General features: G+C 66.7%; 2 protein-coding genes across 2 annotated transcripts in view; one reads left to right on the top strand and one right to left on the bottom strand.

Annotated features, from left to right (window-relative positions):
- Nucleotides 1-320: 320 nt before the first annotated feature.
- LOC143696273 (sterile alpha motif domain-containing protein 1-like) lies at nt 321-8,037 on the bottom strand. The gene is given in 6 exon segments (XM_077192226.1): nt 321-1,538; nt 2,458-2,569; nt 4,295-4,388; nt 5,344-5,536; nt 7,442-7,831; nt 7,833-8,037. Coding segments are annotated over 6 exon segments (1,092 nt in total). The 5' UTR covers nt 7,971-8,037; the 3' UTR covers nt 321-1,373.
- A 6,531-nt stretch (nt 8,038-14,568) lies between these two features.
- Nucleotides 14,569-15,044, top strand: part of LOC143696274 (adhesion G protein-coupled receptor L1-like) — a 43,809-nt gene continuing 43,333 nt past the window's right edge. The window contains 1 exon segment of the mRNA XM_077192227.1: nt 14,569-14,599. Coding sequence (XP_077048342.1) covers nt 14,569-14,599 — 31 coding nt within the window.

Below are 15,044 nucleotides of genomic sequence, written 5' to 3' on the forward strand. Positions count from 1 at the left end.
GGAGCTGAGGCCGTTTTTGAGGCTTGTTTATGGAGCGCGGCTTTTGGGCCCTGCCGGCCGCCGTAGGGGGCATGGCGCCTCCAGCTGCTGGAGGGCGCATGCGCAGAAGAGGTCGCTATAGAGCGCAGGGAGCGGCTCCCTGAGGGGACCAACGGCGCCCCCTGGCGGGCGGGAGGACCCGCGCATGCGCAGCACCTTCCCCTCACTGGGCGTCCCCGAGACCCCCAAATGCCCCCCCCCCCATTCTCCTTTTCGGGGGGCTCTAAGGCGGGAGCACCTCCCGAAATGGGGGTAGCCCCAAAAAGCCCCAAACCCCGAGATTTTGTGTTGATATTATTTAATTTTTCCGTTTTTATTTAAAAAAACCCAAAACGAGCCAGGCCCGGGGAAGGGGGGGGGGGGCGGGCACAGACTGCGGGGGGGATTTGGGGGGGCGCCCCCCCCTCGTGGCCAAGGGCTGGGGGGGCCGCACCCCAGTTTGGGGGGGGGGGGGGCACGGGCTGGGGAAGGTTAAAACATCTCCGGGCAGAGCCCCCCAACCCCCTCCCCCCGCGGTAAAAATCCCCCCCAAGAAAAGGGGGATCCCCTAAAAAGGGGGCTCCCTCAAGGAGGGGTGACCCCGCCCCCAGAGGGGCCCCCCAAAAAGAGGGGTGAGCCCACAAGGAGCGGGGTGTCACCACCCTCAGTGTGCCCCAGAGAGAGGACCCCCCCCAAAAGAGAGAGAAGATCCCCCCCAAAAGAGAGGAGACCCCCCCAAAAAGAGGGGTGACCCCCTCAGAGTGTGGGATTCCCCCCAAAAGAGGAGTGAACCCCCCAAAAGAGAAGGGTGACCCCTCTGAAGAGAAGTGACCCCCCTAAAAGAGGGGTCCCCAAGGAGAAGCCCCCCAAAAGATGGGGTGGACCGCCCCCAAAGGAGAAATGACCCCCCAGAGAGAAGCCCCCCCAAATCAAGGGTGAGATCCCCCCAAAAGAAGGGTGCCCCCCCAAAAGAGAGACCCCTCAAAGAGGGGTGGGACCCCCAAAGAGACATGGGACCCCCCCCCAAAACAGAGATGAGACCCCCTCAAAACGAGGTGGGACCCCTCAAATGAGAGCAGGACCCCCCCAGATTAGAGGTGGGACCCTAAAGAGAGGCAAGACCCCCCCCCAAAGAGAGGTGGGAACCCCCAAAGAGAGGTGGGGCTCCCCAAAGAGAGGTGGGGCTCCCCATAAAAGGGGTGGGGTCCCCCCGACCCCACCCCCCAAAGTCTCAGTGTGCAGCAGCGGGGGGAGGGAGGAGCCCTCCCGGATCCCGGGGTGTCCCCGCAGGTCTGGGGGTGTCCCCGCGGGTCTGGGGGGGTCTGGGGGTCCCCCCGTGGCTCCGGGGGGGTCTCTCAGGCCGGGAAGGGCTCCGGGGGGGGCTCCTCGTCCTGGAAGTGGCTGCGCTGCAGCAGCTTCACGTGGTACTCGTAGATCTTGAGCGCGGGGCCCAGGCGGATGGAGAGCCCCGTGAGCACATCGGCCCTCTGCATCAGCAGCAGCGACTTGCCATCGATCTCCTGGGGACATGGGGACAGTGAGGGACACTGGGGACACTGGGGACATTGGGGACAGTCACAGGGACAGAGGACAGCCAGGGACAGAGAGCCCCGTGAGCACATCGGCCCTCTGCATCAGCAGCAGCGACTTGCCATCGATCTCCTGGGGACATGGGGACAGTGAGGGACACTGGGGACATTGGGGACAGCCACAGGGACAGGGGACAGTCACAGGGACAGGGGACACCCAGGGACAGAGAGCCCCGTGAGCACATCGGCCCTCTGCATCAGCAGCAGCGACTTCTCCTGGGGACATGGGGACACAGGGACAGCCATGGGGACAGGGAGGGACAGCCATAGGGACAGCCATGGGGACATTGGGGACAGCCATGGGGACAGGAGCTGGAGCAGCCCCGGGTGATGGAGGAGGGTGGGGTGAGGGGGGGATCTGTGGGGGAAATGGCGTTTGGGGACACCTGCAGGGACAAAGGGACATGGGGACAGTGGGGGATGGACCCTGGGGTGACACTGGGGAGGGTGGAGGGTGGAGGTGTGGTCAGGGGGACTGGGGACACCCCAGGGACAGGGGGGACACAGGGACAGGGGGGACACCCCAGGGTGACCCTGGGGGACAGGGGTGGGTGCAATGGGGAGGGGTGGGGACCTATGGGGAAAATACAGGGGACACCTTGGGGACACCGCCAGGGACAGAGGGGACACCTTGGGGACACCCCTAGGGACAGAGGGGACACCCCAAGGGACAGAGGGGACACATTGGGGACACCCCCAGGGACAGAGGGGACACCCAGAAGGCAGCGGGAGGGGGCAGGGGTGGCCACAGAGGAATTCTGCAGGGAGGGGACCGTTCTTGGGGACACCTGTGGTGACAGAGGGAGCCCTGGGGACACTGTGGGGACAGGGAGGACAGGGGTGGCCCCACCTGCTCCTGGAAGGCCCCGGCCTGCTCGGGGAACCCGGCCTCAGTGAAGTACTCGACCACGTCCCGCACCGACCACTCCACCGGGTCCACGGCCTTGTCCTTGCGCCCGGCCCTGGGGACAGGGACAGCGTCATGGGGACAGCGTGGGGACACACGGACACGGGGACAGGGACAGCGTCATGGGGACAGCGTGGGGACACACGGACACGGGGACAGCGTCATGGGGACAGCGTGGGGACACACGGGGACAGGGACAGCGTCATGGGGACAGCGTGGGGACACACGGACACGGGGACAGGGACAGCGTCATGGGGACAGCGTGGGGACACACGGACACGGGGACAGGGACAGCGTCATGGGGACAGCATGGGGACACACGGACATGGACATGGGGACGGCGTCATGGGGACAGCGTGGGGACACACGGACATGGACATGGGGACGGCGTCATGGGGACAGCGTGGGGACACACGGACACGGGGACAGCGTCATGGGGACAGCGTGGGGACACACAGACATGGGGACAGGGACAGCGTCATGGGGACAGCGTGGGGACACACGGACATGGGGACAGGTACAGCATCACAGGGACAGTGTGGGGACACACAGACACGGACATGGGGACAGGGACAGTGTCATGGGGACAGCTTGGGGACACACAGACATGGGGACAGCGTCATGGGGGCAGCGTGGGGACACACAGACATGGGGACAGGGACAGCGTCATGGGGACAGCGTGGGGACACACGGGGACAGGGATAGCGTCATGGGGACAGCGTAGGGACACACAGACACGGACATGGGGACAGGGACAGTGTCATGGGGACAGCGTGGGGACACACAGACACGGACATGGGGACAGGTACAGCGTCATGGATGGGGACAGTGTGGGGACACACGGACATGGGGACAGGGACAGTGTCATGGGGACAGTGTGGGGACACACAGACACAGGGACAGGGACAGCGTCACAGGGACAGCGTGGGGATACACAGACATGGACACTGAGATGGGGACACCTTGGGAACACAGTGACTGGGACACGGGGACAACGTCATGGGGACACACAGACATGGTCACTGGGACACATGGACAGTGTCATGGGGACACTATAGGGACATGGTCACTGGGACACATGGACAGCGCCATGGGGACAGCATGGGGACACACAGACACGGTGACCATGATGGGGACACACAGACATGTTCACTGGGACACATGGACAGCATCATGGGGACACCATGGGGACATGGTCACTGGGACACTGGCAGGGACAGGGGGACACCAGAACATGGTCACTGGGACAGGGAACATTATGGGGACAGAGTCACAGCAACAGAGGGGCGACACAGGGACATGGTGACAGGGACAGGGGACATCCAGGGGGACATGGGGACAATGGTGACGGGGACAGCAGGACACTGAGTGCGACACAGATGGACACTGGGTGGGACACGGGTGACACAGAGGGAAACAAGGGACACAAGGGATGAACCAAGGGGACACTGGGGGGGACATGGGGCACATGGGGGACACAGAGGGACACTGGGTGGGACACAGGTGACACCGAGGGACAAGGGGACACTGGGTGGGACATGGGTGACACAGAGGAACAAGGGGACACTGGGTGACACAGATGGACACTGGGTGGGACACAGGTGACACCGAGGGACAAGGGGACACTGGGTGGCACACGGGTGACACAGAGGGACACTGGGTGGCACACGGGTGGCACCGAGGGACAAGGGGACACTGGGTGGCACACGGGTGACACCGAGGGACACTGGGTGGCACACGGGTGGCACCGAGGGACAAGGGGACACTGCCCCTGACTCACGTGCAGCTGAACGGGGCCCCCTCGGCAGCCTGGGGGCCCGGCCGGCCTGGGGACAGCGGCACCGAGGGCTCAGCCCCCGCCAGCGCCGGGGACACTGCGGGGACACCAAGGGGTCACCAAGGGACAGCCAGAGTGACCCCAGAGTGACCCCCAGCACTGCCTGACCATCCACCCTCTGCCCTGACCCCACAGCCCAGAGTGACCCCCATCCCTGAACTGCCCCCCAGCACCCCCAAACTTAAACACCCTCCCCCCAAACTGCCCCAATCACCCCCAACCTGCCCTCAGTACCCCCAAAGTGCCCCCATCACCCCCAAACTGCCCCATCACCCCCAACCTGCCCTCATCACCCCCAACCTGCCCTCAGTACCCCCAAACTGCCCCCATCACCCCCAAACTGCCCCATCACCCTCAACCTGCCCCCATCACCCCAAACTGCCCCCATCACCCCCAAACTGCCCCATCACCCCCAAAGTGCCCCATCACCCCCAAACTGCCCTCAGTACCCCCAAAACTCACACATCCCTACTCCCAATGTGCCCCCATACCTGCCCTCAGTACCCCCAAACTGCCCCCATCACCCCCAACCTGCCCTCAGTGCCCCCAAACTGCCCCATCACCCCCAACCTGCCCTCAGTACCCCCAAACTGCCCTCAGTACCCCCAAAACTCACACACCCCTACTCCAAACTGCCCCCACACCTGCCCTCAGTACCCCCAAACTGCCCCCATCACCCTCAACCTGCCCTCAGTACCCCCAAAACTCATGCACCCCTACTCCCAAAGTGCCCCCATACCTGCCCTCAGTACCCCCAAACTGCCCCCATCACCCTCAACCTGCCCTCAGTACCCCCAAAACTCATGCACCCCTACTCCCAAAGTGCCCCCATACCTGCCCTCAGTACCCCCAAACTGCCCTCAGCACCCCAACCTGCCCTCAGCACCCCCAAAGCCCCCTGCCCCCTCAGTACCCTGCTCTGGTCGGGCTGCCCAAAGGCCCCCTCCTTTTTGAGGGGGCCATGTGCTGGCAGCCCCCCTCCCCCGGGGCGCAGGCCTTGGGCTGGGGGGGCCTCTCTGGGGGCGGCTGCCCCGGGGGGCGCAGGGGGGGCCCCCCCCGGCCCTCCCCGTTCAGCTGCCGGGGGGGCCCCGCGTCCTCCGAGGCCTCCGAGCCCGTCCCGTCCTCGTCTTCTTCATCCTCGTCTTCCTCCTCCTCTTCCTCCTCCCGCGCTGAGCCTCGCTGCTGCTGCAGGGGGGCTGGGGGTCCCCAAAACCGTGAGCATCACCCCAAAGGGAACCCCAGGAGCTGAGGCCCCCTTCCCCAACAATCTACAGCCCCGACACCAAAATCGACAGCCCCCACCAAAACAGGGGCTCCAAAGCTGCTCCTTGACCCCCCCCAGTTTGACATCGCCACCCAAAAAAATTCAGAATACCTTCAGTCCTGAAAGTCACCCTCCAATCCAGGAGACCCCCAAGAATGAACCCCCCCAGTCCTGCAGGTTCCCCCTCAAACCCAGGATTCTCCAATTCCATCCCCCCACTTCCCAGAGCTGTCACCCCAGAATTGTCATTGATCCCCCTCAACTTGTCCTGGGGTTCCCCCAACGTCCCAGCCCCCATCCTCATCCAGTCCTGGCTCTTGGTGACCCCAAAACCCACTAAGGTCCCCACTGTCACCTCAGGTCTCCTAATCCCCCTGTCCCTGTCCCGCCCTCTCCAGGTCACCCAAGTCCTCTTGGGGGTCCCCAACGTCCCCTTGAGATCTCTGCTGTCCCCCTCAGGCCCCCAATCCCTGAGAGGTCCCCTAAAGGCTGTCCCCAATCCCCTCAGGCCTCTCAGCCCCCCCAAATTCCCTCAGGAGACACCCCCAGGTCCCCTCAGCTGCCCCAGTTCCCTCAGGGGACCCCTAAATCCCCTCAGGCTCCCTTCCCAGGTCCCTTTCTCTGTGTCCTGTGTCCCCTCCCCACCAGGTCCCCCTCCACCTTGTGTCCCCACTCTGTCCCCACCAACCCTTCAAGGATCCCCTCAGTCCCCAGTGCCCCTCAGCCCCTCCTGTCCCCGGTCCCCCCAAGCCCCTCGGCCCCCTCAGACACCCCCAAATTCCCACCACCTCACCCCCGGCCCCCTCAGGGTCACCCCCCCAGAGCCCCCCCAGTCCCCTCCATGCCCTCAGGGGCCCCTCAGCCCTCCCAGCTCCCCTCACGACCCTCGAACCCCTCATGGCCCCTTCTCACGACCGCCGGCCCCTTCCCAGTGTCCCCTCAGGGCCCCCCCCCTCAGGGCCCCCCCCTCATAGAGCCCCCCGTTCACCCCTCACGACCCCCCGGGCCCCCATGTAAACCCCCTTTCCCGCGCTCCCCTCACGACCCTCAGGATCCCCTCTGGCCCCCCCGCTGCCCCCTCACGACCCCCGGGCCCCCCGCTCCTCTCAGACCCCGAGTCCCCCGGCCCTTCCTGCGCTCCCCCTCATGGCCCTCGCACCCCTCGGGGTCCCCCCACACCATCCCTGTCCACGGATCCGCCTCTTCCCCTCATGTCTCGTCCCCTTCCGCGCTCCCCCTCACGACCCCCGGGCCCCTCCCCAGTGTCCCCTCAGGGCCCCCCCGCTCCCCTCGGCCCCTCACCAGCAGCACCCCCGGTGCCCCCTTACGACCCCCGCACCCCTCAGTCCTCATGACTGCCTTCGATGCCCCCTCAGGGTCCCCTCAGCCCCCCAGTGGCCCCTCACGACCCCCGCACCCCTCAGTCCCTCATCGCTCCCCTCCCTCCGATGCCTTCTTAGGGTCCCCTCAGCCCCCGGTGCCTCCCTCACGACTCCCGCACTCCCCATTTCCCTCAGCCCCTCATCGCTCCCCCCCTTCCCGCGCTCCTCCTCTCGACTCCCGGTCCACTCCCCGCCAGTGCCCCCTCACGACCCGCGCACCCCTCAGTCCTCATGACTCCCTTCGATGCCCCCTCAGGGTCCCCTCAGCCCCCGGTGCCCCCTCACGACCCCCATTCCTGCCAGTCCCTCACGTCTCCCCCCGCCTTCCCCGCGCTCCCCCCTCACAATGCGCGGGTCCCCGCTCCCCTCAGCTCCCCGCCGCTCCCCTCAGCTCCCCGCCGCTCCCCTCAGCCCCCCGCCGCTCCCCTCACGCCCCCTCCTCACCTCCGCGCCCTCCCGCGGCCGCTCTCCCGCGCTCCCCGCGGGCCGTGGCGATGGCGCCCAGCCGGGTGCGCTCGGGCCGGGCCCCGCCGCCCGTTCCGCCGCCGCCGCCCGCCCCGGGGGCCGCTCCGGCCGCCCCCCCGCCGCCGCCGGGCGCGGCCGAGCCCTGAGGCGGCCGCGGGTGAGGCGGCCGTCGCCGCCGAGCAGCCGCGCGGTGTCGCGGAGGCTGACGGGCGGCGGGCGGCGGGCGGGCGGCGGCGGGCGGCGCGGCGGCTGCACGCGGGCGGCGTTGCGGTACGAGATGCTGCCCTTGTAGGAGACGCGGAGCACGGCGCGCTGCTGGATCAGCTTCTCCAGCTCGGCACGGGTGCGCTCGGGCTCGGGGCCGTGCCGGCCGCCGCACCATGCGGCAGATGCGCTCCAGGTCCGGCCGCGCCTTGCGCGAACGCAGCGAGTCGATGGTGTCCAGGATCCACTCCTGGTACCGCGGGGCCTGCTCGGGGCCCGGCGGCGGCGGCGGCGGCACCGCCATGGCCCCCCCCCGCGGCACCGCCGGCCCCCCCCCTCCCGCGCCCCTTCCTCCTCCTCCTCCTCCTCCTCCTCCGCCCCCGCCCCGCCCGCGCGCGCCCGCTCGGAGGAGGAGCCGCGGCCGCCGCGCGCGCGCGCCTCGGGGTGGAGCCGCCCCTGCGGCCGCGCCCACGGAAAGCCGCACCCACAAACGGTGAATAAGCCACGCCCACCCAGCTGAAGTCACGCCCACCTCCATGGGAACCACGCCCACGCCCAGAGCCCCGCCCCCTCTGGCATTAAGACACGCCCATCCGTTTAAGCCGCGCCCAGATTTACAAGCCCACGCCCCTTCTGGTGAGACCACGCCCATTATTAGAAGCCACGCCTACCGCTGGTATCCCCCGGTCCCCGAAAATGGGGGACCCCCAATTGCCAGGACCCTGGAACCCATGGAGCCCCCCCCCCCCCCCAAACCAATGGAGCCCCCCCAAACCCATGGGGTCACCTCAAACCCATCGGGGTCACCCCAAACCCATAGGGTCACCTCAAACGCATTGGGATCACCCGAAACCCATGGGGTCACTCCAAACTCATGGAGCCCCCTCAAATCCATGGGGTCACCCCCAAACCATTGAGACTCCCAAATCCATGGAGCCCCCCCAAACCCATGCAGCCCCCCCAAACCAATGGGGTCACCACGATCCATGGGGTCACCTCCGACCCATGGAGCCCCCCAAACCCATGGAACCCCCCTGAAACCATAGGGTCACCTCAAACCCACAGGTCACCTCAATTCCAGGGCCCCCCAAAGTCAAGGACACCCCAAACCCGCGGGGTCCCCCCCAGACTCATAGGAACCCCCACTCTGGGAGCACCCCAAAATTTCCAAACCCGATTTTTCTCCCAAACTTTATTGATTTGTCCCAAACCCGTTTACAACGAAGCCTTGGGGGCTTGAGTCCCCCTCAGGGGCTTTTGGGAACCTTCCCCGGTTTTGGGGAGCCCCATCTGGGGACAAAGGGGGGGGGGCTTCCATCTGGGGGGGGTTAAAACAGGGGAGTCACTGCCCTGGGACATCCCAAAACCCCGAAAGCGGGGTCACAGCCCTGGGACCCCCAAACATCACCCAGGGACACCCCAAAACCCCAAAACCGGGGATCCCAGTCCCAGGACCCCCCAAAGCCCCTGGGGTTCAGGGGTATTTCAGGCATCTCCAGGTTTTGGGGTTCAGGCTTTATGGGGTGCTTTATAGGATTTTGGGGTCCAGCTGTACATTTTTTGGGTCCAGGTGTGCATTTTGAGGTCCAGCTGTGCAGTTTTGGGGTCCAGGTGTACATTTTGGGATCCAGGTGTTCATTTTGGGGTCCAGCTGTGCAGTTTTGGGGTCCAGCTGTGCATTTGGGGTCCAGCTGTGCATTTGGGGTTCCCTCCCCGTGCTCTGGGGTCAGGTCCTGGCAGGTCCTTGAACCTCAGCACGATCTGGGGGCAGAAAAAGCCTCAAAATCCCCCAAAACCTCCCCCAACCCCCCCCTAGGAACCCCAAAAACCCCCAGAGTTCCCAAATCCCCATAGACCCCAAAACTCCTCAGGGACCCCAAAACCCCCCAGGGATTCCCCAAAAGTCCCCAAGGAACAGCCAGGACCCCCTGGGGACACCCCAAGGGGACAAGGGACACTTTGGGGACCCCCTGGGGGGCAGGGGACACATTGGGGACACCCAGAGGGACAAGGGACACACCTGGGGACAGCCTGGGTGGGGGGGGTGACACACTGGGGAGACAGGGATGGCCCTGGGGCCCATCCTGGGGGCGTGGGGACACCTGGGGACACCTGTGTGACACCTGGGAACATCTGCGGACACCTGTGTGACACTTGGGGACACCTGGGGACAGGGACACCTGTGTGACACCTGTGTGACACTTGAGGACACCTGTGTGCCACCTGTGTGCCACCTATGTGACACCTGTGTGCCACCTGTGGACAGGTACACTGTCACAGCCCTGGGGACACTGCCACCATCCTGGGGACATCCCAGTCCCCTCCCTGTGCCTGGGGACACCCAGCGATGACACCGAGGTGCCACCAGAGCCCCCCGTGCTGGGGACAGCAATGTCCCCTCGACACCAACACGTGTCCCCCCTGAGGACACCCTGGGGACACCAATGTCCCCAGACCCGATGTCACCAGTGTCCCCTCACCCCCCTGCATTCCCAGTCCCCTCCTCTGTCACCTTCCCGTGCTGGGGTTGTCCCCCTGTGACCCTCCCCCCGTGTGTCCCTGATGTCCCTGTGTGTCCCCCTGTGTCACCTTCTGCCTGTCCAGCACCCTCATGGCAAAGTGTCCCCTCTGTCCCTGTGTCCCCATTGTCCCCTGTCGCCCTGTCCCCTGTCCCTGTGTCCCTGTGTCCCTCGTCCCTGTGTCCCCCTGTCCCCTCTGTCTCTGTCCCTGTGTCCCCCTGTCCCCTCTGTCCCTGTCCCTGTGTCCCCCTCATCCCCTGTCCCCAGCCAAGGGACCCCGTGCCCCGAGCTGGCCCCGCTTTGGGGACCCCAAAACCACCGGGGGGACCCCAAACCACCAGGAGGGACAGGGGTGTGGGGGGACAGTTGCTCTTGAGGACATCGAGGGGACAGGGGGACATGGGAGTGTCCTCAAGGGACAGGGGACACCCTAAAGAGGGGACACCTGAAAGGGACAGGGGACACCCCAGAGGGGACAGGGGACACCCCAAAGGGGACAGGGGACACCCTAATGAGGGGACACCTGAAAGGGACAGGGGACACCCCAGAGGGGACAGGGGACACCCCAAAGGGGACAGGGGATAGGGGATCCCCCAAATGGACAGGGGACATCCTGAAAGGGACAGGGGACACCTGAAAGGGGACAGGGGACACCCAAAAGGGGACAGGGGACACCTGAAAGGGACAGGAGACACCCAAAAGATGACAGGGGACACCTGAAAGGGACAGGGGACACATGAAAGGGACAGGGGACACCCCAAAAGGGGACAGGGAACACCCAAAAGGGGACAGGGGACACCCCAAAGATGACAGGGGACACCTGAAAGGGACAGGGGATGCCCCAAAAGGGACAGGGCTCCTTAAAGGGGACAGGGGACACTCCAAATGGACAGAGGACACCCCAAAGGGACATGGAACTGCTCCAGGGGACATGGGACACCCCAAAACACAGAGACCCCCCCAAAGCAGACTGGGGACCCCCAGAGGGACACCGAGGAACGGGAGGGGACAGGGGGGACCCCAAAAGGGCCCGAGGCCACCCCACATGCCCCGGTCCCCCCTCACCGTGTCCGGAGCTGTCGCCGGCCGCTGTCCCCGGGGGCTCAGACTTTGTCCCCGGGGCCTCCCAGTACGGCCCAGTCGGACCAGTGACCCCGCTGGGGGTCCCCGATCGGGGAAACTGAGGCAGGAGCACCCCCCTGAGGGACCCCAAAAACCACTCGGGACCTTGGGGGTGTCCCTCTGCCCCCCCCAATCAGGGCTCACTCTGGGGGGTCCCTCCCCGGTTTTGGGGTGCCCCCGGCCCGGGCTGCTCGCGGGGGGGCTCCCCCCGGGCCTGGCCCCGCCCGTAGCGGAGGAGGCGCCCCAAAAGCAGCGCCCAGAGCAGCGCCTGCATCCACAGCTGGAACGGGGGGTCCCAGCCCCAGCCGGGCCCCCCGGGGGACATCGCTGTCCCCTCCTGTCCCCCCCCGGTGTCCCGGTACCGCCCGTGCCCCCCGGCTTTGTCCTGAACCCCCGGGAATGAGGGAGGGACGGGCCTGCCCGGCCACGCCCCCCGGGGCCCCCCCAAATCCATCCCGGGGGCACCGGGAGCGCCCCCCCTTCCCTCCCCCGGGACCACGCCCTACTGGGCCACGCCCCTTTCCTCAAACCACGCCCCCATCACCATGACAACGGCCCATTGCACCGCCTCTTTATTCAGTCACGCCCACATCACCATGGCAAAAGACCACGCCCCCTTCCAAGGGCCGTGCCCGATCCATGGCAACCCCGCGGCGCCCTCTGTCGCTATGGCAACGCCAGCGCCGTGCCCATTCCGAGGCCGCGCCATTAACGGGACACGCCCCTTTTGCCTTATTACACACCCAGACCACGCCCAAAAAGCCACGCCCCCTGTCAATGGCAACGCCCGCTACCTAACCAGGCCCCGCCCCTCTCCCGCCCTTTCCAGGCCCCGCCCACTGGGGGGAGGGGGTGACACCCCCGGGAGCGCTTAGGGGACCCCAGACCCTTCCCCGCCCCCCCCGCAGGCCCTGCCCAGCATCCCCCGGTTCGCCCAGCGGGGCACGGGGCCCCTGGTGCCGGTGCGTCCGGAGCTCCCCGGCCCGTTCCCGCCGCTCACCGCTCTCTCGTCCCCACGGTCCCCCTCGGTCCCTCCGCTCCCTCCCCCGCTGTACCCGGTCTCCCCTCACGCTCTGTTTTCCTGCCGGCCCGCCGGTCCCGCTCCCTCCGCTCACCGCTCTCCGGCTCCCCCGGTGCCCAAGCCCCGGTGCCCCGGTATCCCGCTCACCCTCTCCCGCCCGGCTCCCTCCACTCCGCTACCCCGATGTCCCGATATCCGGAGTTCTGCTCTTCGGCTTTTCCCGGTACCCGCTCTCCCGATACCCCGTTGTCTCTCCCGGTGTCTCTCCCGGTGTCTCTCCCGGTATCCCGGTGTCTATCCCGCTATTCCGGAGTACATCCGCTGTGTAACGCGTTCTCTATCCCGATATCTCGCTGTTTATCGCGGTGTCTATCGCGATATCCCGGTACCCCCCTCACCACTCTCACCGCTCCCGCAGCCTTTCCCCTCACGGGCCCGGTCCTCCCGCGGACCCCGCCCACTGCCCGCTCCTGCCGCTCATTGGCTGCGCCGCCCGGCCCCCCGCTTCCCATTGGCCAGCGCAGCCCGAGTCCCACCCACCGCCGTCCCATTGGCGAACGCGACCCGAGTCCCACCCCCTCTGCTTCCCATTGGTCAGAGGTGCCGTCAGTCCGGAGATCGCCCCGGCCCTGACCCGTTCATTAAACTCGAACCCCGCCGAGGGGCGGGGCTATGGGCAAGGGGCGGGGCCGAGCAGGATTGACATGTAATGGGCGGGGTTTGTTCAGGGGGCGGGGCATCCGTGACTGACAAAGAGGGGCGGGGCTGGGTGGGCCAGGGGCGGGGCTTGCACTCCCTGCCTCGTGCCTTGCACGAGAGCTCATTAATTAACTCTCTTATTAAACTAATGAGTTCCCCAATAAACCCTGCTCTGTCCTCCATGTCAATTAATGCACCCTCTTTTCCTATCCCTGTACAACTAACAAGCTCCAGTTTAATTACCCCAGCTCATTAGCATATGCTAATATATGGCTGATGACAGCAATTAGCAGGGCTCCTGCTGCTCTTAATTACTCATTAGCTGGGACGGGCCTGCCTGTTAATTGGCTTGAGGAGCCTCACATCATAACCCCCAGCTCATTAACCTTCCTCATTAATGCTTCTTCATTAACATTTCCATTAATGCTCCCCCTTATTAAGACTCCTCCCTAAAGCTCACCCCACTGACACCTACCTTCATTAACGCCCCTTATTAGCACCCTCCCTCATTAACCCCCCCCCATCATTGAAGCTCTGGCTCACTCCTGCCCCGCCCATCTTCATTAACGCCCCTAATTAGCAGTACTGCTCATTAACACTCCTCCCTTATCAAGCCCATTTACCCGCATTCGTTTACCCTGCCCTCATTAGCATCCCTCATTAATGCCCTCATTAACGGCCACTCATTAACGGCCACTCATTAATGCCCCTCATTAATACTCCTCATTAACGCCCCCTCAGGCCCCCCATCCCCCGAGCGGCAGCGCTGCAGTTCCGGCAGTGACCGCGGGGGGGCGATGGAGGGGGAGGGTCCGGGAGGTGACTGCGAGGGGTGGGGGAGGGGCAGGGCGGTGACCACGGGGGGACAGAGGCCGGCCCAGGAGGGGGAGGGGTCGCTGCAGTCCCGGCAGCGGCCGCGGGGGGCGGTAGCGGGATGGGGGATGGGGGAGGGGTCCCTGCAGTCCAGTCCCGATCGTGACCCTGGGGAGAGGGGGCGGGGGCGGGGAGGGAGAGGGGCGGTGACGAAGAGGGGACAGTGGCGGTCCCGGGGTGGGGGAGGGGTCGCTGCAGTTCCGGCGGTGACCGGGAGGGGGGCGGTGTTGGGGTGGGGGAGGGGTCGCTGCAGTTCTGGCGGCGGCCGCGGGGGGCGGTGTTGGGGGTGGAGGATGGGGAGGGGTCGCTGCAGTTCCGGCGGCGGCCGCGGGCGGCGCTGCAGAGTCGGGGAGGGGGCGCTGCAGTTCCGGCGGCGGCCGCGGGCGGCGCTGCAGAGTCGGGGAGGGGGGCGCTGCAGTTCCGGCGGCGGCCGCGGGCGGCGCTGTCGGGCCGGGAGGGGCGGGCGGGGGTCCCGCAGTTCCGGCGGCCGCCGGCGGGGGGAGCCCGCGGGCGCGGGGCGGTGCGGGGGGGGTCGCGCCGCGATCGCCGCATGGAGCTGAACCCGCAGGTACGGCGGGGGTCCGGGGGTCCGGGGGGGTCCGGGGGGCACGGGGGGGGTCCAGGGGCGCCGTTTGGGTCTGGGGGAGCGGCCCCCGGGGGAGGAGGGGATGGGGGGGCCGGGGGAGCCGCCCCCCGCAGGTGCGGAGGGGCCGGGGGGGCGCTGGGAAATGGGGGAGGGGGTGAGAAAGGGGCGTCGTTAAAATGGGGGGGTTGGAATGGGGGGGGATTTAACCGGGGGGGTCGCGTAAATCTGGGGTGGGTCCTGCGAAAATGGGGGGGGGTCGTGGGAACTGGGGGGTCCCGAGGTGCGGGGGAGGGCCGTGAAAGAGGGGGGGCTGGGAAAAGCGGAGGGGGGGGCTGAGGAAAGGGGGGGCGAGCAATGTCCCGGGGGGGCCGGGGGTGACATTTGGGGAGGGGGAGCAGGGCGGGGGCCGAGGATAAAGGGGGGGGGGGGTGGGGAACAGGGCGGGGGCCGGGAATTGAGGGGGGGGGGCGCTTTAAAACGGGGGTGCGGCCCCTCCCGACCCCCCCTCATTTGGGACCCTCCTGGGGGGACGCGTTTGTTCCTCCCCCCCCCGCCCCC

This window comes from Agelaius phoeniceus, chromosome 32 (genome assembly GCF_051311805.1).
Source record: "Agelaius phoeniceus isolate bAgePho1 chromosome 32, bAgePho1.hap1, whole genome shotgun sequence".
Taxonomy (NCBI): domain Eukaryota; kingdom Metazoa; phylum Chordata; class Aves; order Passeriformes; family Icteridae; genus Agelaius; species Agelaius phoeniceus.